The following is a 26,412-nucleotide window of genomic DNA, read 5'->3' as shown; positions in this document are numbered from 1 at the left end:
GGTAACTATTTTGATGCGCTGTAATTTTAAAAATATTGATGAGCTTACCATTCTATTCCTATATAGTTATATGGATGGTCGAATGACCCGAATGGCATAATGTAATATTTGCATGAATGGAACAAGCGCATTAATCATCATTCATGATTATAGCATTGGTTATGATTTCAGCAAATATTCAATATTCTGCTTGTTTTCAATGTAATCTGTCTGCAATAGTCATGTTTTATAATTTTGCTGTTATAATAACATACAATCAAATTAGTAATTCAAGGAAACACCAATACTTTATGCATCAGCTAGCTAACTAATTATCCTAAGAGAATCAAAAAATTTAGTTCATATATTACTAAATATACAGTTTAATGCTATCATTACAATAAACATATATATAAAAAAACACAATTACTCCTTATATTTCTTCAACGTTTTGATGAAAACTTTTGATAATTCATTTGACATGACATTTAAAAACCTCAGACTATTGATATCTATCCTTCAAAAGAATGATATTTTATTCTATTCATTAGGCATTTGCCACGTGACAAAATATCTCAAAACTCCGCGATTTTCTATAAACAGTGAGCGCACACGAGTTACAAAATACGGTTGATCGTATGACCGCTTTTATAGTTAGGCTATAATAGGCACTAGTATTATATTAATATACAGTTGTATTTTTCTGGTTAGTATCGACATTGTTTTGCAGTTTGTGTGCCCTAACTTTAAGTAGGTTTTTGAATTAAACCAATTCTATTACAGAAAATATGTAGTTATTAAATAATTTATATACTCAGTTCATACTTTAAATTTGTTCGGGTAATAAATGTGATTTCTATTTATCATTTTCTGTTCTATAGGCTTCTCGCTGTTTTCGTGGAGGCTTGTGTAACATATTATAATTTTTCAGACGAAGTGGGACAACTGGCCGTGGAGCTAGAAAACCAAAGCATGGAAGCAGAGTCTCACATCGAAGCGGAGAGATGCAAAATGGAGGAGATCGAAGCCAAGATCAAGCAGCTTCAAGATCGATTGGTGAGAGGCGGTGCCGGACCAGCCGGAGAGAAGGACATCATCAACAACCTCAACGAGAGCCAAATAATTCTTGAGCAGCGGACGAGCGAGATTGCAGAGAGGAAGAAGCGAGAGGTAAATTTTCAATTCAAATTTTATATACAATTTAGCGGACATATCGCACCGTGAGTGTAAAACCAAGCCATCTGCAATTTTTCAATTTCGAGATTAAATGCAAAACAACTGCAAAAGTCGTGAACTTGATAATGTAAAAGTGAAATAACTGAAAGAATATGCAATATAATGTAGATATAAACCAAATATTATGGTTTTTTTTTTTAGAAACTCTATTCCTCCTAACAAAACGATGACTTCAAATCCTAATATATCCAAAATATGTCTTTTGCAGATACCTTGGTTTTACACTCACGGTGCGATCAGACAACTTCAAGTACCTAATGTTTACCGGATAAAAGAGAATTTTTTAATACAAATTTTGTTTTAATGTCAATATAGGTGGAGATGCAGCAGAAAATTGACTTGGAAGAAGAAACAACGGCCATTGTTAACAACACGTTTACAACATTACAACAAGAAGTCGATCACAAAACAAACAGGTAAATAATATTGTATTATTTTCATAATATCTAAGTAATTAAGATGTTGAAGAAAACTTTCTTCTACTGAGATGAAGACTTTATAAAATAAAAGCGAAACTGATAATGGGTTAATAAGGCTAAATATTCAATTAGCCGCAAGTCATTTCGCACTGCAGATGCTTTTGTAGTAAGCTTTACACTTGTGTTTTGAGTTTTATTTACCAGAGTCACGTTGAGATAAAAATGCTGTGCATTAGTTTTACGAGCTTGAAAGATATTTTTTTGTATAATGGACCATCATTATGAGCAATAGTATAAAATCAAAAATACTAATAGTAAAAGCGTTAACAGTAGGCCACCGTTTGTATTTCATTCACAATGTATTGTGTGCTGCCAACATGGATAATGTTAATTTGAATTTTGTCGAATCCACATGTTGTTTTTTCAGTCTGAGTTTGCATCCTTATAGGTTGAGTAAATCAGTAACAACTATTGTAAAAAAAAAACTCTTAAGAAATCTCTTCGGAAGGCTGTAAAGATGCATCTGGATTGTATAACTGTTTAAAAAAAATCATTACCAATTCAACCATACTGAAAATGTCTGGAATGCTTGACATACTTATTGGTACCGAATCTTTTTTTGCATAGGTTGAAAAAGTGCATGGCCAAGTATGCCTCAGTCCGCGAAGACATGGTGGAGACTCGTGAGGTGCACGACCAAGAGAGAAGAGAGAGGGAAGCGCTTCAGGAGGAACTCATCACCGAATTGAAGAAGAAACTACTCCTTGCCGATAATTTTGTGCCCGAAGCAGGGAGGGCCTTGGTGTATAGAGTTCGGTATAACGATGACACTGACGAGTGGGAGGTGCCACACGACTACAGGTACATAATTGCAGTCAACTACATATTGTTTCTATAGTAATTTAGTTTTGATATTCGTGATTATGACCTTTACAATCAGATAGCAAACTTATACATTTGTAATGTAGTAGTACTGGCAACAATAGATAAGGCTCGTGCCCACACGACATCCTCGAAAAATAAGAACATCAGTGATTTATTCTCTGGGTGTGATTGTAATAAGGATCAATGGTCAGTTGTGGAGAAATATGAGATAAACTTAAACACTTGTTATAGAATATGTTATTTTTAATCTTGACATCTGTATCATAGTATGCATTGAAGTTTGTCACGTAAACGAAATGCTTATTTAACACATTTGCAGACACATGTTAGTTAATAATTGTTACTGATATGACACATATTGAAACTATTATTTTACTTACTTTCTTCTAACTTTTTAATTTAGATATATAAAAACGAGTTAAATCTTAAGATATGACACTATCTAATAGAAATATGTTCGCACTGTCACACAAGTAGCAGGGAACATATTATTGTTTTAATCCGAAATACGACAAACGTCGTGTCGTATTCCGTTCCACAGTACAGGACGTCACAGAATATGACATTTATGGACGTCGTGTCCGCAAACGTCTTAATATTGGTAATAATTGAGGACCGCTATTAACTCATAAACCAAAACTGGCTACTAAGTGTTGGTCTATGGCGACTGACTTTCACGTTTATATCTTATTATTTGTTCTGTGGTGTCTGCAGTAACCATATTGTCATGGATAAAATAATGGACATTTGATAATTGGAAATGAGAACTTTTTTCTTTCACTATCACATGGGAAGGGTTTTTTTTGTGCCTATGCAATATTAATTTTTGGTATATTACTACTGTGACATTTATTATAGAACATCATTTTGTTTTAAAATCATTTTTATTATGTCACACGCCGGATACATTTTCAGAAGCTATCATTTTTGTTGGAACATTATGTGACTCATGATAGTAGAGGTTATTGACATTTTGTGTTCACAATTGATATTATTCCACCAAGTGATTTCATGTTTTCTAGGCGAGACGACGAGCAGCAAGTAATCCACCGACCGATGGCTTTCCCCGGAAGGCGACGCCCGATCAGCGAATCAGTGCGAGGGCGATCCGAGGTTCGCTACCGAGCTGAAAATCTTCTCGATCTCAAGATGGAACTTCTCGGTTCCACCACCAAGACTTACAAGAAACCCGCCGTTCCTGCCGCACTCAGAGAGGTGAGAAAGCTGCATTATGTTATTATATGAAAATCTTTATTTAATGATTCTAATTGAATTGTAAATTTACGACGGTTATAAATCATTGAATCAAGTTTTATTACGCCATGACATGGTAGGTACAATCAAGAACCTTGATCTCTTCAGTTCTCTCTCTTCCGTTTCAAGTCATGTAAGCGCCTCGTAGTTTTATTGAATCTCCCATGATTGTCCCATTTTGCTTTTTTTTGGAAAATGGTGTTGGTTAGTTTTTTAAATTCATTCAAACCCTGCGTAAATCAAACCGTCATAGATAATAGTCAATAAATATTTGCTTATCTATAAAATATCAAGATAGAAGAATATTTTTATCGATTATAGTTTGGTCAGGCAGGGCTTAATGAATTTTAAAAAACTAACCAACGGTGGCCGCGCGGCATAAGCGTTGGACTACTAAGCCGTGGGTCCCAGGTTCGAATCCTGGGTCTGGCAAGTACACATATTGTTTTTCAATTTGTGTGTGTCAGGGTATGGACCTAATAGGTTGAGCAAGTGGCTGACATTCATTTCTCGTAAAAATAAAATCTGTTAATACAAACTTCCACTCTGTGAAGGCCCATATGATCCTATTAGAATTGGACATGGTCGAAAGAAAAAATTGTTTATTCAGATACATAATATGTACATAATGATTTCTGCGTAAACTACTTATTAAAGTTTAAAGTGCATACAGGTCCAATGTTGTTTGAATTGTAGCCCTTTTCTTTTCTTCATAAATAGTAAAGCATGTAACAGCATCATTCACTGCTTTTGAAACTTTCGCAAATCATTTTGGAGGCCTGTGGAGGCCCATATGATCCTATCAGGATCGGACATGGTCGGAACCAACACCATAATATGGTTATGTCATATGTATTCTTAATTCAACGAAAACAAACAAATGTGACTGACAAAGTTTAGTGTGCACCATTTATATCAGATTTTAATAGCTTACCTCTACCCCTCTCCACTGCAAAATAATAACAAACTATATATTATGTACCAATTTCGATGGTTTTGGACATAGTTTTTGATAGCTTCAATCTATCACATTCCATGAATAGTATCCAGTACTTCTCCACAGATGCTAGAATCCAGCCATGATGGCATGTTACTAAGCAATAATTGTATGAATATTCCAGTCTACCAACAGCAGTTGGTTTTGACCTCGCTTTGCTGACTCGTGTGACTCAACTCTAAAGGTCTTTTTAGACGTCAGTTTTGTTGTCCGTTCAGTCGAGGTTTCGGTATTGGTCCGTTCAGTTTTGAAACGGCGGTGTTTTTAGATGATCAGTTGTTCGTTCAGTCGAGGTTTCAGTTGCCAGTTCTGTTCGGAAGCAGCGGTGTATATTTATGTATTTTTTATCCACTAAAAATGAATATTATTTTTATAATTATTTTCTAAACATATTGATTGTTGTAATGCAGTACCTATATTTAAATAAATTATAATATTTCAATCAAAATTAGAAAAGTGGTATGAAAAATATGGCAACATAGTAATTTACACGTCAATTTAACTGGCAACTCTAAAAACGGATACAAAAACTGATAGAAAATCCATCCTGTTTTGTCTCCGTTTTGGTTTCAGTTGGCCGTTTCAGTTTTTCAATTATACGTCAGTTTACCTGACAGCTCGACAGAAACGGAAATTGATTGGATAGCAAAACTGATCGTTTAAAAGTACCTTTAGAATCTCTTGAGGCCTATTTGTGGCAGAAAATAATGATGATCAATAATTATGTTTGTCAATTCCAGGTTCTGAATTCGGCTCTGACCCGTGAAGCAGACTTGGAGATTAAAAAACCCATGACAGCGCGCAGGAGACCCACGACGGCGCATCACAAAACTCAGGGTGTCCGATAAAAGAACACAACATCACATTTGTATTTACCATCCATCCAATAACACTTAGAATTTTCAATACCCGTACTACTCCAATTATCGCCCTCTGTTTTATATTGAAGCATTTATTTTTGTCATTGTGAGATGCCTTTATACTGCCGATAATATTGTGTGTATAAAATTTGATCACAGCTTGTAAGTTACCATTGGATTAATTACGGGCGTATTGAAGAAACGGTTGATAAATCAAACGACTTCATTACCAAAATAAAAGTAGCACAAATACTGAATCTGAATAGGTAGTTTAAATTATTATAAGACTTTTGTGTTATTATTTGTCTTTGTCATATTAGAAAATTTTCGTCTATAAAATGCCACTTTTAAAATATGGCAACCCTCGCTAGTCATTATTATGCAAATTAAATCTTATTTATTTTTAAATAGACATAAATTATGTATGTATACATCGGGGATAGAATAGTCAATAAATGGCACAATGCAGAATAATAAAAAATATTATTAACGCATAGTTTTATAACTAAAGCTTTTAATCCCACTACTAACTAAAATGTGTATTAAACAAAAAGGTGTTGAAGAACATCTTCTATAGAGATAAAGCCTAAACTACGCATCATTTTCACATGAACCGTGAAATGCGGCGAGTTTACTCATAGATAAACGATAATTGAAAGTTTCTTCAACATCTTTGGTATTAAACTATTGTTTTAATTGTTCATATAATTATTACGCTTACTTAAGATTACAGTAAAACCTCGTTAAGGCCATGCATTAGTTGAGGCACGGTCTAAAAAGATCGTTGCTAGGCGATGCGCGGATTGCGGGTGGCGGGTGAAAATGACGCCTGTCAAACGAAATATTATTTGTCATATAAATCCAACATACGTCCATTTTATGTTATGTTTATTGTTCTATTAGTAACAATAATAATATATTCATTGACATGTTTTCTTTTTAAAGTAAATGGGTAACGTTTTTAGTCATCTTTACACGATTTTAGAATTAATTGACCCGTCGCCATCACGCAGCAAAGTGACGTGTTTCTGGGTCAACATTCTCTCACTGAATGGCAGCGAGTCCAAAATTTCGTCGCGCGTACAGTTGAAAATTATTTGGCGTTTCACTGATGCGTCACCTTAATAAGAACACGGATAATTCGAAATTCGCCGTAACTCAAAATTTTCGAAAAATAAGTCCCTTGAACATTTTTTTCATATAAAAACATACCTTTAATTCGAATTTCGTAATTCAAAATTATTTCAGAGTCCTGGCATATAAAAATATTTGTCCATAAGACTTTTCTTAAAACATCATAAATTACTTATTTTAAGAAGGTAATAAAAATAATTCTGACATTTTATGACCCATGAACACACACGGAACCGGAAATTTGGTAGGCACATCTATGATCGTAAACGATATTGATGAAAATCAAAAAAAAAAAATTTTTAAATTTTAATATTTCCCCCCATACATTTCATAATTCGTAATATGAATTTTTTTCGATTTTTGGTCCCGTGGAATTCGTATTAACGAGTTTTACTGTATTAGAGACGGCAGACCAGTTTCAAAACTAATATTGTATCATTGAAATCGACTGTAATTTCTCAGTAACGTAATGACTAAATAACATGACTATGATTTATTTTAACACACTCAATATCAGTTAGATGTATATTTTTTTATTTTTATTTCAAGATATAGACGACCTGCATTATTCCCATGCTTTATATTAATTAATTGTTGTAATAGAAGATCAATGTAAATATTTTTATCAATGAATTTTAGATACTACGTATTAAGATATTTTGCACGAAACCAACATTGACTATGATTGGTGTTTTATACTACTTAGTAAAATAATGGCATTCATGTTGACATTCCTAACATTGTTCTAACAAGTTATCGTTATTCAGTAATGATATATTATAACTATTTGAATCATTAACTGTGTTTTGATGAATGGATAAATTGCGTTAGACATAAATAAATGTAAACTTTTTTTCAATAAAAGATGAAAGTAAATTTTTACCGGAGACGATGCTTTTGGAACTTTTACTATTCCTGCTTTCAAGTAATGTGATATTTAATGTTTTATTTTTGAAAATGATGATATTTATTTATCTGTTTTGTTAGAGTTTTTTTTTTTTTTGTAATAATGCACAATAATGTTCTTTTTATATGTCATAGCACAATTTCTTGAATATATTTTCTGTGCTTTTGTTAGTAATCTGTTATGTTTGAGAAATGGCTTGTTATGTGCTCATTTACCATATTATTGCTTGTAATTTTTTTATATATTTTTTTATTTCAAATTTTACAATAAACGTAATATGAAATTTTAGCTGCAGAATACTGTTGTATTTGATTTCTACAATTATAAAGAAACATGAACATTGTCAGACTATCTTATAAACCTCGAATATCCATTTTTATGATGCAGTAAAACCTTTTCTTTTTAAATAGAATTTCAAAATTTAAAATATGAAAATAAAAGAACAAACTAAATTAAATATGACTATGATTTCTGGTATGCACTTACAAGGTTTGCCATTTTTCCGTTCCATTGATATAGCGCCTGTACACATGCATGAATTTACTTGCAACGATAGTGTGTATTTTAAATTATTGTGATAATAACTGTTTTTACGTGCTGATTGTTTCTCTAATCTCATTCTTCAAGCGTAAGTGACACGCGATGTCATTGCACCATGCTATTTGACAGTTAGATAATCGGTAAACGTCAAAGTGTTTTGTGCGGTGTAGTTCGTATTTCTTCCGGTAGGTTCCCCACTACCGTTTTACTGCGCATGCGCACCGCCATGCAAGTACCAATTATTGCGTGAAAATTCAGAAGCTTTTGAACTTTTTTGATCTATGCATGCAATCTTGCAACTTGCACGATAATACATATTTACACATGCATTTTCTTGTTATGGCGGCGATAATACGTACTGTCAGCAGTAAATACATGCATGTGTAAACATAACAATATTGCAAGCAAAATAAGATATTTTTGACTTTGATGGGATTTCCAAGTTTTACAAGATAGACTAATGTTGCGATTCTTTCATAATGTGTAAATAGGGTATTTAATTGCTGACTTGCAATTTTTATGTTACATACCTAACTTTAGATTTCAAAAAAAAATATGTATAGAGTAAAACCTTATAATATCATTTGATATTAATATTTAAAATCAATTGGTAGCTTGATTTATGTATGTATATAATATAATATTACTCTGTTTATATCTTATTGTGTTACGTCTTATGAAAGCGTTATTTTGTGTAAAAATGAGATACTCGTAAAATTATTCAACATAATAATATATTTTGTATATTATACCACTCAATTTTCAATTATTACATATAATATAGTGCAAATGCTTATTATATTATACATTATAATACCTACCATTTTTGCATAAAAAACAATTAGTCTTTATTTATATTTCGCCACTAGCAAGTTAGTCTCATTAATTATTGGAACGCTTGACTAATTTTAGAGTTTCCCCTCATTTATTCAAATATTAATTCGCAATATTAATTTTACACTAAGTGCTTAACTCACACTGAAGTTTGTAACATAAAATTTATACGTATGACACTAATAAAAATACACCGAACGCTTATTTAAATGAAATGTACAAATTTGTAAGCTATACATAATACAAGTAAATAATATTTTTATATATCTCATGATCTCATAATGTAGTGATGTATTTAAAACAATAATAATAACACATTTCTGCCTTTGGGTGTATTTATACATCGGATTTTGACTAGGCAGTATAACATTTTCGTTACCACCTTTACACATTTAACAACTTAAGAGGCTACTGCTAAGATCATAATTTATCTATTAAGTTAAATAAATGTACCATACAATCCAAAAAGAGAACTACGTATTTAATATTAAATTGTACCCAAAATTAGGGCATTATTTTAAATAAACAATATTTTTTTAATTATTTTGTTGATACGTCATATCACTAAGTCACTACATAATATGTGTTATTTATGTGCCTGCCTCATAATACTACACTACATTGGCTATGCAAAAAAAAAAGAAATTAATATTATGTATTTCGATATTATCTGGTATCTAAAAATATTACATTGGATGTTCGATGTTATGTTTATTTATAATATATATTCCAAAAATATAATATCAACAGCAAGATGGGGGGGGTTTTTATTAAATTTATTACAAGACATTTTGAATTTTGTCATAATTATTGTTTGCTGTGATATCTGTGACATGTAAAATATACCAAGCCTAATGTGATGTGTAATTATAATATTTTTGCGGTATTCCTTGTTGAAATTTTGTGATGATTTTGTGAAAAACGTGTCCTGTAATATTACAATATTGTCTATTGGGTCAATATTGTGCATTACATATTTGCCATCGCGCATTCAGATCTTGAGGACTATCTATGGACATTTATGGATTTCAGACAAACTTTTGTACTTGTTTTTAAATATGAATCAATAAATTAAATTATTGGCATAGTGTTTCTTTATATTATCCATTATTTTGGTCCATTTTTAGTCTGCACCTCTGAATTAATGTTATTAAACATCTAGTCATTGAAAAAGTATTAATTACATTTTTCTGTATAATTTTGTGACTAATATTTATTAAACGAACATTCGAAATTGATTATTAGTTTTTTTTCCCTCTGCTACCACACTTCCACACGGTTCTAATAACAAAAACATAGGGGATGTAAATGTGTTCGTGCAGGGAACTTTGATTATCCATACTAATTGGGGATGATTGCACTATGGGAGACAGTAAATATAAATTATCAAAAAGGCAAGATTTTGTACCCCGGACCCATTCAGAAATTATATGATTTATCCATGTTTTCTGTTGCTCATAGAAAAACCTATGATCGTCAGAGCGCGGCTTGTATTACTCCTTCTGGAGAGAAAAGGTTGCTGAACTCTGCTCTACGCTATGCTAACATGAGAGCCTTATCTGGCTGTCATGTTCTTTTAGCTGCGAAGCTTTTTATTTATTGGTATTTCTATAAGTCAGTTCAATGAATCAGGGAAAAAAATGAAATTATTTTGGATCAGGGGGAGGGATAATGGGGACAAAATTTTTACGCAGATGCTCCATTGGCGAGCCAAAAGTCCGAGGACAATAAATCGTCTGATTTGTCTATGCTCTGGCTACTGATAGTTGCGATTATCGTAATGTCTTTCGATAATCTGAAGTGAAGTAGAAGTAAGAAGCTGATAAACTCATTGATTTTTTCACGTTTTTCGAGCAATTTTTTTTTTCAAGTGCTCCAAATCTTCTTATATTGCGAAATAGTACTTTGCACCAATTTATCGAACGGAAATATCGAAATTTTAGTACTTTTTACATATTTTTTCGATATTCAAAATTATAGTATTTTGGGCTTACTATACCTGTTTTATATCGTACATAGTACGCGGACCAAAATTATAGTACAAAATACTATAATTATTATAGTACGCTTGGCAACATTGGTTTTTGGCAATACTTAATACTTGAACCCATTTGGGAAAAAAGTTTAAAAATCAGGCAACTCTTAACTTATTTGACAATTCGAAACGTCATAATATTATGATAGTTAGGTTAGGTTACGTATGTGTGTTGGTTATGTTTTCGGCTTTTATAAAAATTGTGTAGTGAAAATATTTCCTTGTCAACATCAAAAACTTTATTTGAGACTTGTATAATATTGATAATATGTCAGCATTATTGTACAACGTTGATTCTCTTGCAAATATCTTAACGGATTCAACTGAAGAACACAGAACTGACTTTGACAAGTTACTTGAGTGTAAATGGGCTGAATTACATGATGACACTTCGGGGGTATTTCGTTATAAGTTGAACATTAAACACGAGAAAATTTTACCTGGAAAATACGAATTTCTTTTGCAGGTATTTTAGAGAAATACAATAATTACTTTTGGTAAATACCTGTGTTGTTTTACACCACATCGTAAACAAGTACACATGTATCTTATTCAAGTATTTTTTAAATGTTAATGTTCTGTGATTTTTACAGATGTCAGGTGTAGACCACCATAATAAACTGCAATTCTAGTTAGGATAAACTCTTTTATTTTTATATTTACATTATGGTGTGATACGGCATAATTATTATCTATCTAAAGCCCATATTCCATTGGCAGATTGCGTCTGGCCCGATCGTCTGCCACGACTGTCAAACTCTATTCTCTATGGTTTTCAAGGATCGTGAGCGATCGGGTCGAAAGTGGAAAATTTTCTATTATCCGTCGTGCGATCCTTTCATTATCAAGCGAAGATTGCCGAAAGCGTACGAAAATAGCCGAATATGCGCCTGAGTCATGCAAACGGTCGTTCATTTCATTCTACTGGTCGATTTCAACTGAACAACTACAAGATGGCGAAAACTTAAAAAATATATATGGAGTATCACCGAGGACACAGTCCTCGTCGAATAAATACACGCCAAAGATATAGTGTGGAACGTAAAAAAATCCGCCATATTCAATGGCGATCACGCTGTTCTTCAGTTAGCCAACTTTTGACCAAGTGTTTTCGTTTACGGCGAGTCCTGACCGCCTGAGCCAGTTGAAATATAGCCATACTTGCTACAATAAATTAGTCTTTGGATTATTCGATTTCGATATTCGAATTACTCAATTGGTTTGGAGATTCAAGCTCGCCCAGTTATTCATGATGTAAATTAACAATAAGTATACAAACTTTCTATAAATGTCAAACGGCCGCATAAATTTTAACAGATCTGATGCTCGCTAGGTTTGACAGCTGACAGCTCAGTTTTGTTGACGTAAAATTGCGCGGGAATGCGTTCAGTGTAGCCACCAATCTAAGAAATATCTAGTTTTCACTCAACCTATATTTTTAATAATAGCAACACTAGTATTATTTTAACCAATCAAATCAAGGACCAACGAGATTGAATCGTTGTGTGTAATTGCAAATAGCTAGCGACAACGGTTGGCGTCGATCGTTGGATCGGGTTGGGTCTGTGCGTCTGCCAATGGAATATGGCCTTTAGTTTTTTACTACTTTCACATTGCTTTTCTGAATATATTGTATAATTATTACATTTCAGAAACTGTCAAATAATGTCAGCTGCCTGAGTACATTAGATAATTTCATTGGAAATATAATATATTGATTTCTGTGACCATTGATCGACATCCTATTAACTTATTATATAATTACCATAGTCATGTTTGTGACAATCATTCAATCCCACAAGCGCGTTTATGCACTCTACAAATCCGTGCATGCAAGGCCAGTCATAGAAAATGAGCGTCTATACACGTTTTACTTTACACTCACTACGCTAGCCCCGGTCTGTTGTTTTAAATAAATTAATATATTTTACACAATATACTGCCATCTCTTATAATCATGGTGTCATTCTTAACCGACATAAAAGTCTTTATGATATAGTTTAAATATATTTCTAAATAATAATGTTTCTAAGGTTTTGTTTTTTCATAGAAATTCGTGGCCCACCAGGTACATTAAAACTTATATTTATTAATTTCAGTGATTTTATATAATAATAATAGTAACATGGATAATTTTTGAAGTAAATAAAAAAGTAGGAAATAAAGAAAAAAAAGTATTCGTTGATAAAATATATTAAATACTAAACTTGCAGAAAGTTTTTTTTATATTTATATTAAATCCATATATTTGCATGTCGGGTTATTTTTGTTCAATATAAACACTTTTATGTAAAATAAACATTTATAAAAAATGTGTTTCTTTTCACCCTGACAAATGGGGTGATGCAACAAATATTTTTTTTATTAATTTTTCAATTTCGTAACAGTATCCCGGTGTACTTTTTGACTTAAATGCCTTATTAAAATCCTAATGGATTTAAGTTTTGTACTATTCCATTTAAGTAGTTCTTTACAAACCAGGTTTCGCCTTTCGGTATCTTCAGGTGCAGTGTACACTCGCCAAAAGATATAACCTCCATTCAATCCACTTCTTTCCAGACGTGAATTTTCCTTCCATATTTGCTGCGGAGCATATTATGATGCATTTGACACAATCATCTGTTTCCGAATAAACAAATATATCACCAATTCTTATTTTTTGCGAATGCATTAAAGATGGCATTTCTGTTTCGACGATTTCAGAGTGCCATTCCAATTTAAATTTATCGCAGGATTTCTTCTTAATGATCGCATTTGAAATATCAAATCCACTCCTTTTTGACATTTTTGGGGGATAAGTTTTATATAAATTTAACTGTGCAAGCAATCGTATTGTTCACTTAAACTTGAACTTAAATTTTCTTTTACAATATTTTTGTGTGAGGACTGTGCGGGGGATGAAAACATGTGTGCGGACACATTTTAGTAGGTCGCGCGCACACACACACTCCTTACAGGGAGCCTTGGTGGTGGAATAATTTACAGATATTTGTCTCAGGATACCAATGTAATTATAGTACACCAACTAACTCATCGGCATACTGATTGTTTAAGTGATTTGTATGAGTGCTCTGTAATTGAACTATGTAAGTGTTAAATTAATTGTATATAATAGCTTTTCACCATGAATTACCTGTAAACAACACTTGAGTTAAGTCTCTTAGAGACCTGAAGCAATTAAAAAAAATCAGTGGTCTATTTTTTAAATAGTGCAATCAGTTTACTATTGCAAACAGCCATAGATACTTTGTCATGAATTAGTGTTAATAATTCAAAACAGGGCAGTAGCTTAGTCAGACTTAATTAAATTAATTAGTTGAGAGATTCCACTGATTGTTTTGTTATTAAATAAACAACATAATTTTGCTTTATATTATTATTTTTTAAATATAGTATAAATACCGGTTTTGTGTATGAGTACTTCATGCCATTGACATTATTATTTATAGAAAGTTATGTAGGTGTGGTACAAGTTTTTTTTTTCCGACCATGTCCGATCCTAATAGGATCATATGGGCCTCCACAGAGTAGAGGTTTGTATTAACAGATTTTGTTTTTTATGAGAAATGGATGTCAGCCACTTGCTCAACCTATTAGGTCCATACCCTGACAAACACAAACTGAAAAACAATATGTGTACTTGCCAGACCCAGGATTCGAACCTAAGACCCACAGCGTGATAGTCCAACGCACAAGTTTACACAACACAATTAAAAAGATAGATTAGTTACTAAGTTTTAAAATGTATTATTTATACAATGTTACTGTTCTATACACTAAGACAGTGGTTTACAAACATTTTTGTTTCATGTTGCTCTAAAAGAAATGTGAACAATCAATTGAAAATATTCCCTTTAGAATTGGATTAAAGATTATTTTTTTTAGATTTTCCTAACTGTCAAACGACGGTGTCTCTATCAGAATCAGTCATAAGAAATTTTTTCTCCATGCAGTAATTTTTGGATGTTATTTTTCCGTTTTTCAAAATTTCATACAAAAAAGGTCAGATTTAATGTTGGTAAGTATTTAAATAAACAAAATAAATCTTAAAATCACAGCACTAAAATAAACGACTGTCCTCTAGAAGAATAGCGCCTGCACATGTGCATGGATTTACTGGCGGCAATAGTGCTTATTTTAGGAAGTAATTCTTGCAGAAATGCATTTATTATGTAACACCATAGAAAAGGCTTGATACTATTCAATTGATTTGAAACCAAGTTTTTAATAAAAAATCATGAAACAGGCTTAGCGAAACGTTCATCTCATCATAAGGTCTCCCCAAGTTAATTACATCCCTCTAGGTTCTGTGCGATAACACATACTTTCACAGAATTAACTAACCATATTGGACAAGTATTTAGAGCTTTATAGCACCTGTACACGTGCTTGTATATTAGTTTGTTGCATTTTTGTTGTTTTGTTATGTAATTCTCTTTAAAGACTTTATAAACATAAAAAAGTGTCATCTTGAATATCAGCAAAGCTTGTAAAGTAGGTTTTTAAACCCTCGGTGAACCTCATTGCTTCTTTTGTTGGAATATCAACCTCTTTTTCATCAGGCAGTTCTTCAGAAACGCGCGTAACTCACATATTTTGAATATAAAAACGTAAATGCGGGTATTAAATGTACTGAAATTCATCGGGACTGAAAAAATTTCACGCAATTGCCGGGAAAACGTGAATTCCGGGCATGTAAAAACGAGGTTATACTATATTTTTGTTAACTATATGATGCCAAAGATTGAACTTAAAAAAAACGCTAAAAACCGTCAATATGAATGATCAAAAATTAGGGTAAATTTCTAAACCCGCTAAAATGGTTGGGTGTGCTTTTCAAATACCCCTAAAATGGATAAGCCAAAATATACCTATGAATTAAATAATAAATACATAAAGTTCACAGATTCAATAAATATGAGTTTTTCTCATTTATCTCAAAACTACCTAAAATTGTTTTGGGGGTTTTGAAACTAGGCACTTTATATAGTACAAAGAGAAAAAAAGTGGATAAGACTGGTCTATGAAATGGGGCTTGGGCTTAAATTAAATATAAAACGCAGACTGACTTAAGATTTTTAATTTACTTCGCGACTGTAAACAAGTAGATACTTTTACATAGTTTGTACTATAATTATAGTATGCTACTGTAAACTGTCAAAACTGCATATTTTTATTACGATATTAATATTATTCTAGTTACCATTGTATGCTAAATAGATGAGAGATCATTTCAATGTTATTGGAAATGATCTTTGACACCAAACTGTAAACTAATATTTAATTGATGACATCGTGGTTTGATTTTAATTACAATAATGTTGATCGATCTATATTTAAAACTTATTATCATTTACTAAATTTCTCAGAATGTCTGTGAATTTCAGTAGCGCAAAGGTTATCATTGCTTTTTTTACCCCGAACAGGATGCACAAAAAAAATAAACACAATTAAAATAATACACTGTTGTGACATTTTTTAAAGGGTTTTCATTTTTTTAGTTAAACCAAGAGAGGGCAACGAATCGTAGAAAAGCTGAAATGATTTCATCGCTAACTCAAGAATTTGATCCACAAAAATTTCACTTTAACAAAATTCCAGTGAAGGAGCACTTATTTCAAATAACAAATACAGACAAAAAAGGTATTTAATGACTTATTAAATATTTTTTTTCTTCATTGGGTATATAATCCGATGTGGATCTTGGCTGCCTAACGTAGGGGCTTCATAACAGATATTACAAGAAATGGATGTGGGACATTTAATTCAAAATTCAAATTAATTTATTTATTTACGGTGAACTTTACAAATTCAATACGTTCAAAACATGACATGAAAATACAACGAAATATAAATAGCAGTATTAGAAAAATAGTATGAGTAAAATACATCGAAGTATACTAAATGAGCTAACTAAACCTTGGTTTAAGAATTTATAAAATATTGTCCACCTAAACTCATCTTCACGTATGTGGAATATATCAGTATTCAAAGCGATTTAGTTGAACACAGCTATTACCCACCCAATTGGTATTACCAGGGTATTATTGACAGGGTGGTTCAGTACCGGAGAACAAACAATTGATGTTCCCGTTTTTTAAGATCGTTATCAGCGAGGGATGTATTAGGTCCATGGTTTGGATTCAAACACACATTGAAAAAACAACATGTATATATTCCCCAAATGCGGGCATTTTGCATCTCGTCTATTATGGACGCATTAAATAGGAATTATATTAATCTTGCGGAAACTTACGTACGTCATTGTGCTTAGTGAGTGTTTCGTGCAGCGCAAATAGTATCTCCCAAAAAGTCCTCAACACACCTGAGTTACTATCATTCAGCTTTGAACAATAAATATTCCCCCTGAAGGCACTGAGAAACTGCTGGAATATTTTATTCGGAATAACAGCTGATAAACATATATCATCACTTATCACAGGATATTGTATTTAGTTTTTAAGCTGTCAGAATCTATATTTCCTTTGCATTTTCTCCTCGACGTTTCGAGTTTGTTGCAGAGCCCATCTTCAGGAGATAATGTGGTAAAATGTACTCAGACCTCTGCAAAAGCTCGAAACATCGAGGAAAAATGAAGAATGATGAAAGATGGCGACAACAGTAAAGGAAATAACCATGAATGTTCCAACAATATATTTCATCACAGGAATCGTTGTCGACATCCAATAATGAATTGGCTATCTCTGCTATTGGCTATTGGTTTTTGAGTCAATCATGACCCTTTTTCATCACACATCAGCGGGATTTACTCTATGGGCAATACCACGGTGTAGGTACCATGTTTAAAAAGGTTTCACTTCAATAATACTCACATCAATGCTTCTCATCCTATGTTAACTATTAAAATTCTTATTCAGGAAAATAATTATCTCTTTTTTAGAACCAGCCAAAGATATCCTCATTGTGAATCAGAGTCCAATATGTTTTGGCCACAGCTTAATCTGTCCAAGAGTTGAAGACTGTTTACCACAAATACTAACGCTAGAAAGCTTGTATTTAGCTACTGACCTAATGTTCCTAAGCCGTAACAGGTAATGAATTTTAATGGAGTAGGTATTTCACGATAACTTTTGTTAAATTCTAATTAAAGTTTTGTTCTTTTTTATTTGAATAGTTTACTTGTAATCAGGACTTCGCCTTTCACCATCTTCAAGTACGATGCACAACTACCAATGTCAAACGTACAACTGACACAAAATATAACTACACATTTTATATAGGTACTAAATAAACATTTAAAAAGATAGCGACAATATATTATTCCTAAGTAAAGAATGTTTATACATTAAATTTTAAATATAAAGTTTTTATGCACCAAACACTAACATGTCGTAAAAACAGCATTGATCGTAAATATCGTCAGAATTACTCAGAAATTAACATTGAGCATTATAAAAATGGTCGTAAAACACAATTCAAATGGAATAGAACAAAACTTAAATCAATTTTAATTTAAATTGCATCAACTACTCAAAGTCAATAGTATTAGGTTTTATTAAGTTATTAGTATTCAGAAATACTAGTGTCACAATGAAAAATTACTCCAAAATATATTAAATTGACTTGTAACATATACCTGTAGAAAACAGAGATGTCTATTTCCAAGTATCGATATTCATGCTAAACAATTTTTTTGTGTTTCAAGTGTTGGGTGGTCAAAAAATCATGACGCATGGGTGTCACATGAAAATGTCATATTTTTGTTGATTTGCAGATTTATAATAATAACACAGATGCAAATCAAAATATTTAATTAAAAACATATTCTACGTATAATGTTTTTGCGGTTTTTTTTCCATTGTAAAATTTGAATAATATGCCCATTTTTATTAAGCCTATTGAAGCATGTTGGAAATGATAGATTATTATATATTGTGTGGAATTATGGAATGTGTACTTACGTCTTTTTGTGAGATTTTGTTCATTTATATGGACTTATCGGTATTTGTAAATAGATGCCATTTACCAATGTTCCTGAGAGAATATAAATGTACTAGATGTATAAATGTCGCTAGACAGAAGGCCGGCCCTAGGCATAGCCAAAATGCCACCTCATTCTTAATACAGTATTTTTTATCATCCTTCTATGACTCCAATATCTAAGAAATGTGTTGTATGGATAGATTACTGACAAAATATAGACTGTAATTATTTGTAAATATGCTTGTGTCGTTTCTGGTCACCAAGGGCGCCGAAAAGCAATGAAAGTAAACTAGACATCGCGAACCCAACAAAAAAATTACAGTCCTTTAAACCTTTTATGTTAATTAATACATTACATATGTCTCCATCCAGTAAGCTGAATTTTTAATGGAAATATATTTTCATTATTACTAAGTTTAGGTAGCTATTTCTCCTCGATTTGCCACCCTATGAGTAACTGCCCCCATGGGACGTTACTGTATTGCAATAAATGGTTTTGCGTGGTTAATGGATGTCTATAACCGAGTGACCAGAGGGCGTTTATTTGAATTCTCAATGTTCTGCAATATAATGTTCATTGGGGTTCTTAAGATTGAACGAATACAAGTACACCGGTGATCAAGTTTGAGTAAATCGACTTCAAAGTTAAATTTACTATTGTAAATTCTACGTAATTGTTTTCAATTCTCTGTAAATGAGGTATTGTTCTCAAATGATCCATTTTTACTATTCCAAGAAAGTGTGTTGATATTTCTTTGTGTATTGCAGTAGCGAAGGGTGGAGTTAGGCTGTTAAGATTCGCCATAAATAGCGCACATTAAACTTTGTTAGTCATACATATTTGTTTTTATTGAATTAAGACTACAATTATTTACAGATGATGTTGGTTAGTTTTTAAAAATCAATTAAACCCTGCTTAACCAAACCATAATAGTTTTGGTACACTTGTAAATTGTGCTCACTTTTTCATTCATACTTATTTGTTTTCGTTGGATTAAGAATTCCTATTACACACATCGTAGGTTAATTTTTTTAAATTCATTAAGCCCTGCCTAAACCAAACTATAATAGATAAAAATATTATTCTATCTATAAAATATCCAAAGTTATGTATGATTTAATTGCATAATTTTCGATATTTTATAGATAAACGAGTATTTTTTGACTATTATCTATTATGGCTTGGTTTTCGTAGCGTTTAATTGAATTTTAAAAACTAACCAACACCATCTGTAAATTGTTGTCTTATTTCAATGAAAACAAATACGTATGACTGACAAAGTTTAGTGTGCACTATTTATGAAGGATCTTAACAGCCTACCTCCACCCTTCGCCACTGGTGTATTGTATTGTATATTAAATATGTGCGTTGCTAAGAAAATAATAACATTTTATATACGTGGTTCCATGTAATGTAATAATTTCATACTAAGCAGTTACATGTTTGAAACCTGTTTAAAACCTATATGGTAATATTAAAATTGTTCCTACCTAATTTTTTTAATTATATGTTTTAATTTGTTTAATTCTCGGCCCCATTGTTATTTACAATTAAACAATTAATTTTACCAACAAAAATATAATATTGATCTTTGCACCAGAAAACAGATTCTCAACAATAAAAATGATGTAATAAATGTAAAATGTAAAGAGTAATCAAATTTTTTGCTGATTGTTGTGTTTGTCATGGATACATTACTCATTTTCTGGCTCCAATGGAAAAAATCAATTGTTTTTAAATTATACCCTTTGGCCATTTATTTATCATTTATTACTGTCACGTTTCACAACTCTTATCAAATCACTCACAATATTGAATGAAAATGTTGTCATTTATGAGCTGTTAATATTCTTAGTGGAATTTTCCATAATTTGTTCTTTTTTTACAGAAATCTACGTATAGGCTTCAACAGTCTGTGCGCAATGGCATCGGTGAATCATTTGCACTATCATTTATTTATTCTGGACCGTAGACTTCCAATAGAGCACGTAGTGAGTAACGTTCATAATCCCTATCTCAATTTTTGTAATCGTGTTTGTTTCACAATATTATGTCTTTTGATAAATACATTTATATTGTGACTAAGGATGTTTATAATGAAAACATTATTTTGACCTTATTTAATCAATTGTCAATAATTATCATTTTGAATACAGTAACACCTGCAAATAAGGAGTAAGTATTTATTATTCAAATATAATTAGTCACTATTTAATAATTTTAACTTTTTAATTAAATATTTTGAAGAGTGAATATACCCTAGAACAGGGTTGGCGAACCTTTTTATGTACGCGTGCCAAAATTTCCCAAATATTATTTTTCGACTTTTTTCACGGTGAAAATTTTTTCGATTATGCCATATATTTCGGTCCACCAATTTTGAAACTGTTTGCCAGAATTACTACTACTAGCTCCACCAAGTTTTTGTTTCTTATTTGCTGCAGCCATTTTTGTGGATATAAATTAATTAATATAATTGTTTGTTACTGTATTAATTAGTTTTAATTGCTCCGATCAGATGAGGCATTCTCTCGCTGCAGTGGTCTCGAGCATTGTAAATCGATCAAAATCAAAGGTTCGCGGCGCGGAATCATCCGCCGCCTGATGAGCTTAGTGCGATAATATTATATGGGACGCATAAAGCCTGAGGACCGACCTATGCAATAATTATATATTTACATTAAACGTAATGCTTTTTCTTTAAGAGTATTTAACTGCTATTTTGTATACAATGCAGTTTATCATTATTATTATTATAAGTATTTTTTATTTTTAAACACGTGCCATGCAAAATCATCTCGCGTACCACTGGTGACACACATGCCATAAGTTCGCCACCACTGCCCTAGAATACTGCATTCTTAAATCTTAAATTAAAAACAATTAATAAGTGCAGCAATGTCGAAACTAGTGTTTGCAGTAACTCTGACGTTATCTGTTTTTCATGTTTGTAATGCCATTCATTACCTTGATTTTTATTACAAAGATAAATGTGAAATACCTTAAATAAGTACACAGAAAGACATTCTGTTCTACATGACAGCATAAAATTACCACAAACCTGTATATATTATTAATATTATTTTTTTTTCTTCCTGGCGCTACAACCCTATATGGATTTTGGCCTCGCTAACATCAGCATATACGTCATACAATTATCCACGTTTCTTTGTTATTGTCAGTGGCGGGGGAAAATTCGACATAAATAGTGCAAACTAAACTTTGTCGGTCATACTTTTGTTTTCATTGAATTAAGAATACAAATTACAGATGGTGCTGACCCTGCCTCAACCAAACAACTACATTTTAGGTATGCTATGGACAATCCGACAAAAATAGTGCACACATTTTCGATCCTACTTATTTGTTTTCATTGAATACATATTACATAACCACATTATGGTTTTGGTTATTTTTTTAAATCCACTAAACCCTATGTAAACCAAACCATAATCCATAAAAATAATTCTTGATAATTAATAGGTATGTTTTAATGGCATAATTTGAAATATTTTATAAACAAATATTTTTTGATTATCATCTACTATGGCTTGAATTAGGCAGGGTTTAATTGAATTTTAAAAACTAACCAGCACTATCTGCAATTTGTAGTCTTAGTTTTAATGAAAACAAATACGTATGACTGACAAAGTTTAGTGTGCACTATTTATGTCACATCTCAACAGCCTACCTCCACCCTTCGCCACTGGTTATCGAAATAGATTTTTGGATTGTCACCGTATGTTCTGCTTCTTTTCCCTTGATGTTTTAGGCTCGTTGCAGAGGTCATCATCAAGATATAGTGTATCAAAGTGTACTGTTAGGTGTATGAATGCAAACGTTTCTGTATATTATACATATATTTTTACAGGCTCAATATTTTTTCCGGTTTCGAAAATATGTCCGAAAAAATTGGCTGGAAATCTAAATTGTGGCATGATTTAAAAAGGTGGAAAGCCGTACAACAAATGGCCATATTGTGGTGACCATAAGCGTATTAAATATTAAAAAAATAGTAAACTTTCTTAACTATTATAATATAGGGACTTAAGTGTTAATTGATTTCTAAAACTTGCTTATAAAATTTCATAATGTCACTCTAAATGTCTAGATTTCAGAATTAATTACCACAATACTGAGGCACTCTGTACAATTTCACAAACTTATATCAGGCAATGTAAACTTATATGTGTTTGTTCTATACCACTTTTTAAACAATATATATTAGGATAATATTATATTTATTTATTCCTCTGCTTGTTTTTTAGGCATGTGAACATCGAAAAGGACCCCTGTATGTTGTAGATGAAAGTTATCCAGCGAAAGGATTTTGTTTTCAAATAAAATCAAAACACGAGATACAAAACGTGTGTTTGCACATTTTTAAGCTGATCACTTACCTAATGGACAATAATGTGGCACATAATTTATACATGACAAAAGGGAAGGCTTTGGATGACTCAAAATCTTTAGTATTGAGGATTTTTATTTGGGCCAGGATTAATTGCTGTATTGCAAAAGATATATCCTCTTTTAATTTGGCAATTTGTGAACTTAGTGGCCATTTCCCAATTAAGAGTAAGTTCTTTCAAATAGACAGTAAAATACCTTTATAGAGAATTATCATTTTTTATAAGCAATTACATTTTATTCATAGTTTTGTAATAATTGTAGCTAGAGAGTAGTACGACTACTATAAGAATATTATAATGGAAAAACTTAACCTTGAAATTGCGCAGATTGCGATCTCTTCTACTGCACATGAATTCGAATGCTTAGAGTCAAACAACGTTATCTACAAAAAAGTGTTTTTTTTTTTTTTTGTTGAGATTGTTATTTTACATTTTCGGCTACATGACAGTCAAACAACGTTATGTCAATCTTTTCTAATTTCTTCTTAAATCGTCAGTAAAGTTTAACGTTAACTACGTAAGTTACCATTGTTTTCATATATTTTTTAAACTATTCCTATAAATTTTAACATCATCATAAGCAAGATAAATGTACAATACACAATACATTATAAAATATGAACATTAGGTTTTAAATAAACATTTCCCTTGTTGAGTTACAAGAATCTAAAAAAACGATTTTTGGCTCTCCTGTAAAGTTGCACTTTTGTAGATAGTGTTATTTGGCATTAGGCCCTCGTATTACATAGAATAAATTTAATTATTGTTACCATGCCCCCCCACAAAGGGGGGCTGACAGGGCTCTAGCCTGGGGGCCCGGACTCTGGGGGGCCCTGCATTATAAGTGAGATAAACACACTTAAATTTGCTCCAATCGCAAAAAAGTCACCTGCGGCACGGTACTATCTTACTTTAAGAGTATTGAGATTTTAAAATATCTGGTTTTGTGATACAATTTTAAATTATTGTGTGTCGATATTCGATAACTCCATAATTTAAATGGGTGTATACAAGAATACAAAAAATTGCTAAAAATACACCGAATACCTTTAATTTTACCTGAAACACCATTTGGAAAACGCTTCTGAAGAGCGTCACACTGCCTTTAACCCTGCAGTAGGTAGGGGGGCCCGCCAAAGATCCTGGCCTGGTGACCCGCTTCGGGATGCGGGGGCCATGATTGTTACCGTTATTATTTCCGACTGCTCTTGCATGAAGCCTATTGCATCATTTTCTCTCGCTCTGCATCGCTTTGACTACGTCATATTTTCTGTCAAAACTACCGAACTTCATGCTTATTTGGTATGTTTATAACTTGCTATATTAAAGCCCTAAAGTAGAGGCAGAGCACCAGTCTCTGATGTGATAGGTACATGTTTGAATCCCTCATCTGGAAAAAAATCTCTTTCAATGTGATGACCCAAATCGAATAACCTGTAAAAATTCTGTATAATATTATCTAAATGTACGTGGAAGTTCATATGGTAATTTACCTTTTTTTTCACCCACAAGTGGTATTATGAAACCTATAGGACAGTGCTATTAAAACTGTGCGGCGCAACACCTTAGAAGCGCTAAAAAAGCTCTAGACTTTTATTCTGAAGCAGTTGTTTTTAAGTGAGAGAACTTTTCCATCCATCCATTTAACTTTCTGAAAGTATTTTTGAAACCAGTTGCTAAGTTGAGATAGGTGCTTTTCAAAAACAATGTTTGTATTGTAAAAGAATCATTGAAGATCACAAACTGGTACACCAGTGGGACTTATTATTGTGATCATGGCCCCCACAAAGGGGGGGCTGACAGGGCTCTAGCCTGAGGGCCCGGGCTCAGGAAGGGCCCGGCGTGGCGAATCTACCAGATACGTGATTTAAACACACATCACAAATTCTCTCGAATAGTAAAATAGTCGCCTGCGGCGCTATTTATCTTCAATATTAGTATTATTTAAAATTATGTAGTTGTACGATACAATTTTTGATTGTGTATCAATACTCGACAACTCCATAATTCAAATAGATGAATTCAAATATACAAAAAACACTAAATATAGGTTACACATTAATTTTACCGCGTACACCATTTGGAAAACGCTACTGTAGAGCATCACACTGACTTTATCTTTAGCGATAGGTAGAGGGCCCGTCAAAGATCCTAGCCTGGGGGCCCGCTTCAGGATGTGGGGGCCATGATTGTGATCATGATTTTTTCAAACAGGTTGCGACACTGTTGGATATTGAACGTAAATACCACTGCCCTACACCTTTTTCTATAATATGTAGTAGAGAAGGCAGTTCAGTGCTGTACTACTTTGGTGTGTGCCCTATTTTTACTTAAATTTTATAGATCATTTTCAAATATTTTTGATTTTCTTTATATTTTCTTTCTTTCAGCATCTGAAGATTACGATTCCTTGACTGAAACTGAAATTGCAAATATTCTGGAGGAAAACACTAGTCCAGTTTTCAATGATATACAGAAAGATGTAGAAAATCTGTTCTAGAATAAATAATTTATACTGATAATAAATTAATTTAAATACCGCCATATTGTGTTGTTTATTTATTGTGACTATGTTAAGTTTGTTTTATCACATTTTCTTTGAGAATGGATTACGAGTTTTGCAATGCAATGCAAGTTAGAAATATGCACACAATCTAGGAGAATTTATTTCATCACAGATCGGTACTCTCTATATCCACTGTTGAATGAAGACCACTCCCTGTTGTCTTCACTCTTCACTATTCGCAATCCAATTATTGGTCTTTTGTTGCCACATATTTTCGCTGAACTTGATTATCTCTTAAAAAATGCGGAATGTTTTAAATCATGGCCCCCACAAAGGGGAGGCTGACAGGGCTCTAGCCTTTGGGCCCGGGCTCAGGAAGGGCCCGGCGTGACGAGTCGACCAGATAAGTGAGATAAACACATCACAAATTTGCTCTGATAGTAAAAAAAGTCTACTGCGGCGCTATTTT

General features: G+C 32.3%; 2 protein-coding genes across 2 annotated transcripts in view; both read left to right on the top strand.

Moving 5' to 3' along the window:
• Klp68D (kinesin-like protein 68D) overlaps nucleotides 1-7,042 on the top strand; it is a 31,987-nt gene extending 24,945 nt beyond the window's left edge. Inside the window, exons 8-12 of the mRNA XM_085961228.1 lie at nucleotides 911-1,149; nucleotides 1,531-1,631; nucleotides 2,262-2,495; nucleotides 3,542-3,734; nucleotides 5,511-7,042. Of these exons, the coding sequence (XP_085817354.1) occupies nucleotides 911-1,149; nucleotides 1,531-1,631; nucleotides 2,262-2,495; nucleotides 3,542-3,734; nucleotides 5,511-5,618 (875 nt within the window). The 3' untranslated portion in view covers nucleotides 5,619-7,042. The remainder of the gene's footprint in view (nucleotides 1-910; nucleotides 1,150-1,530; nucleotides 1,632-2,261; nucleotides 2,496-3,541; nucleotides 3,735-5,510) is intronic.
• Nucleotides 7,043-11,201: 4,159 nt separating this feature from the next.
• On the top strand, nucleotides 11,202-25,982 carry LOC147078114 (GDP-D-glucose phosphorylase 1). The gene is made up of 6 exons (XM_085961229.1): nucleotides 11,202-11,546; nucleotides 16,582-16,723; nucleotides 17,982-18,132; nucleotides 20,914-21,016; nucleotides 23,294-23,603; nucleotides 25,828-25,982. The coding sequence occupies exons 1-6, from the start codon at nucleotides 11,349-11,351 to the stop codon at nucleotides 25,935-25,937; spliced, it is 1,014 nt and encodes a 337-aa protein (XP_085817355.1). The 5' UTR covers nucleotides 11,202-11,348; the 3' UTR covers nucleotides 25,938-25,982.
• The last annotated feature ends 430 nt before the right edge of the window (nucleotides 25,983-26,412 follow it).

Source organism: Rhyacophila brunnea, unplaced genomic scaffold, assembly GCF_057557595.1.
Source record: "Rhyacophila brunnea isolate RB1 unplaced genomic scaffold, BYU_Rbru_1.0 scaffold_12, whole genome shotgun sequence".
NCBI classification, from domain to species: Eukaryota; Metazoa; Arthropoda; class Insecta; order Trichoptera; family Rhyacophilidae; genus Rhyacophila; species Rhyacophila brunnea.
The sequence above is the reverse complement of the archived record's forward strand: the minus strand, read 5'-3'. Positions and strand labels throughout refer to the sequence as shown.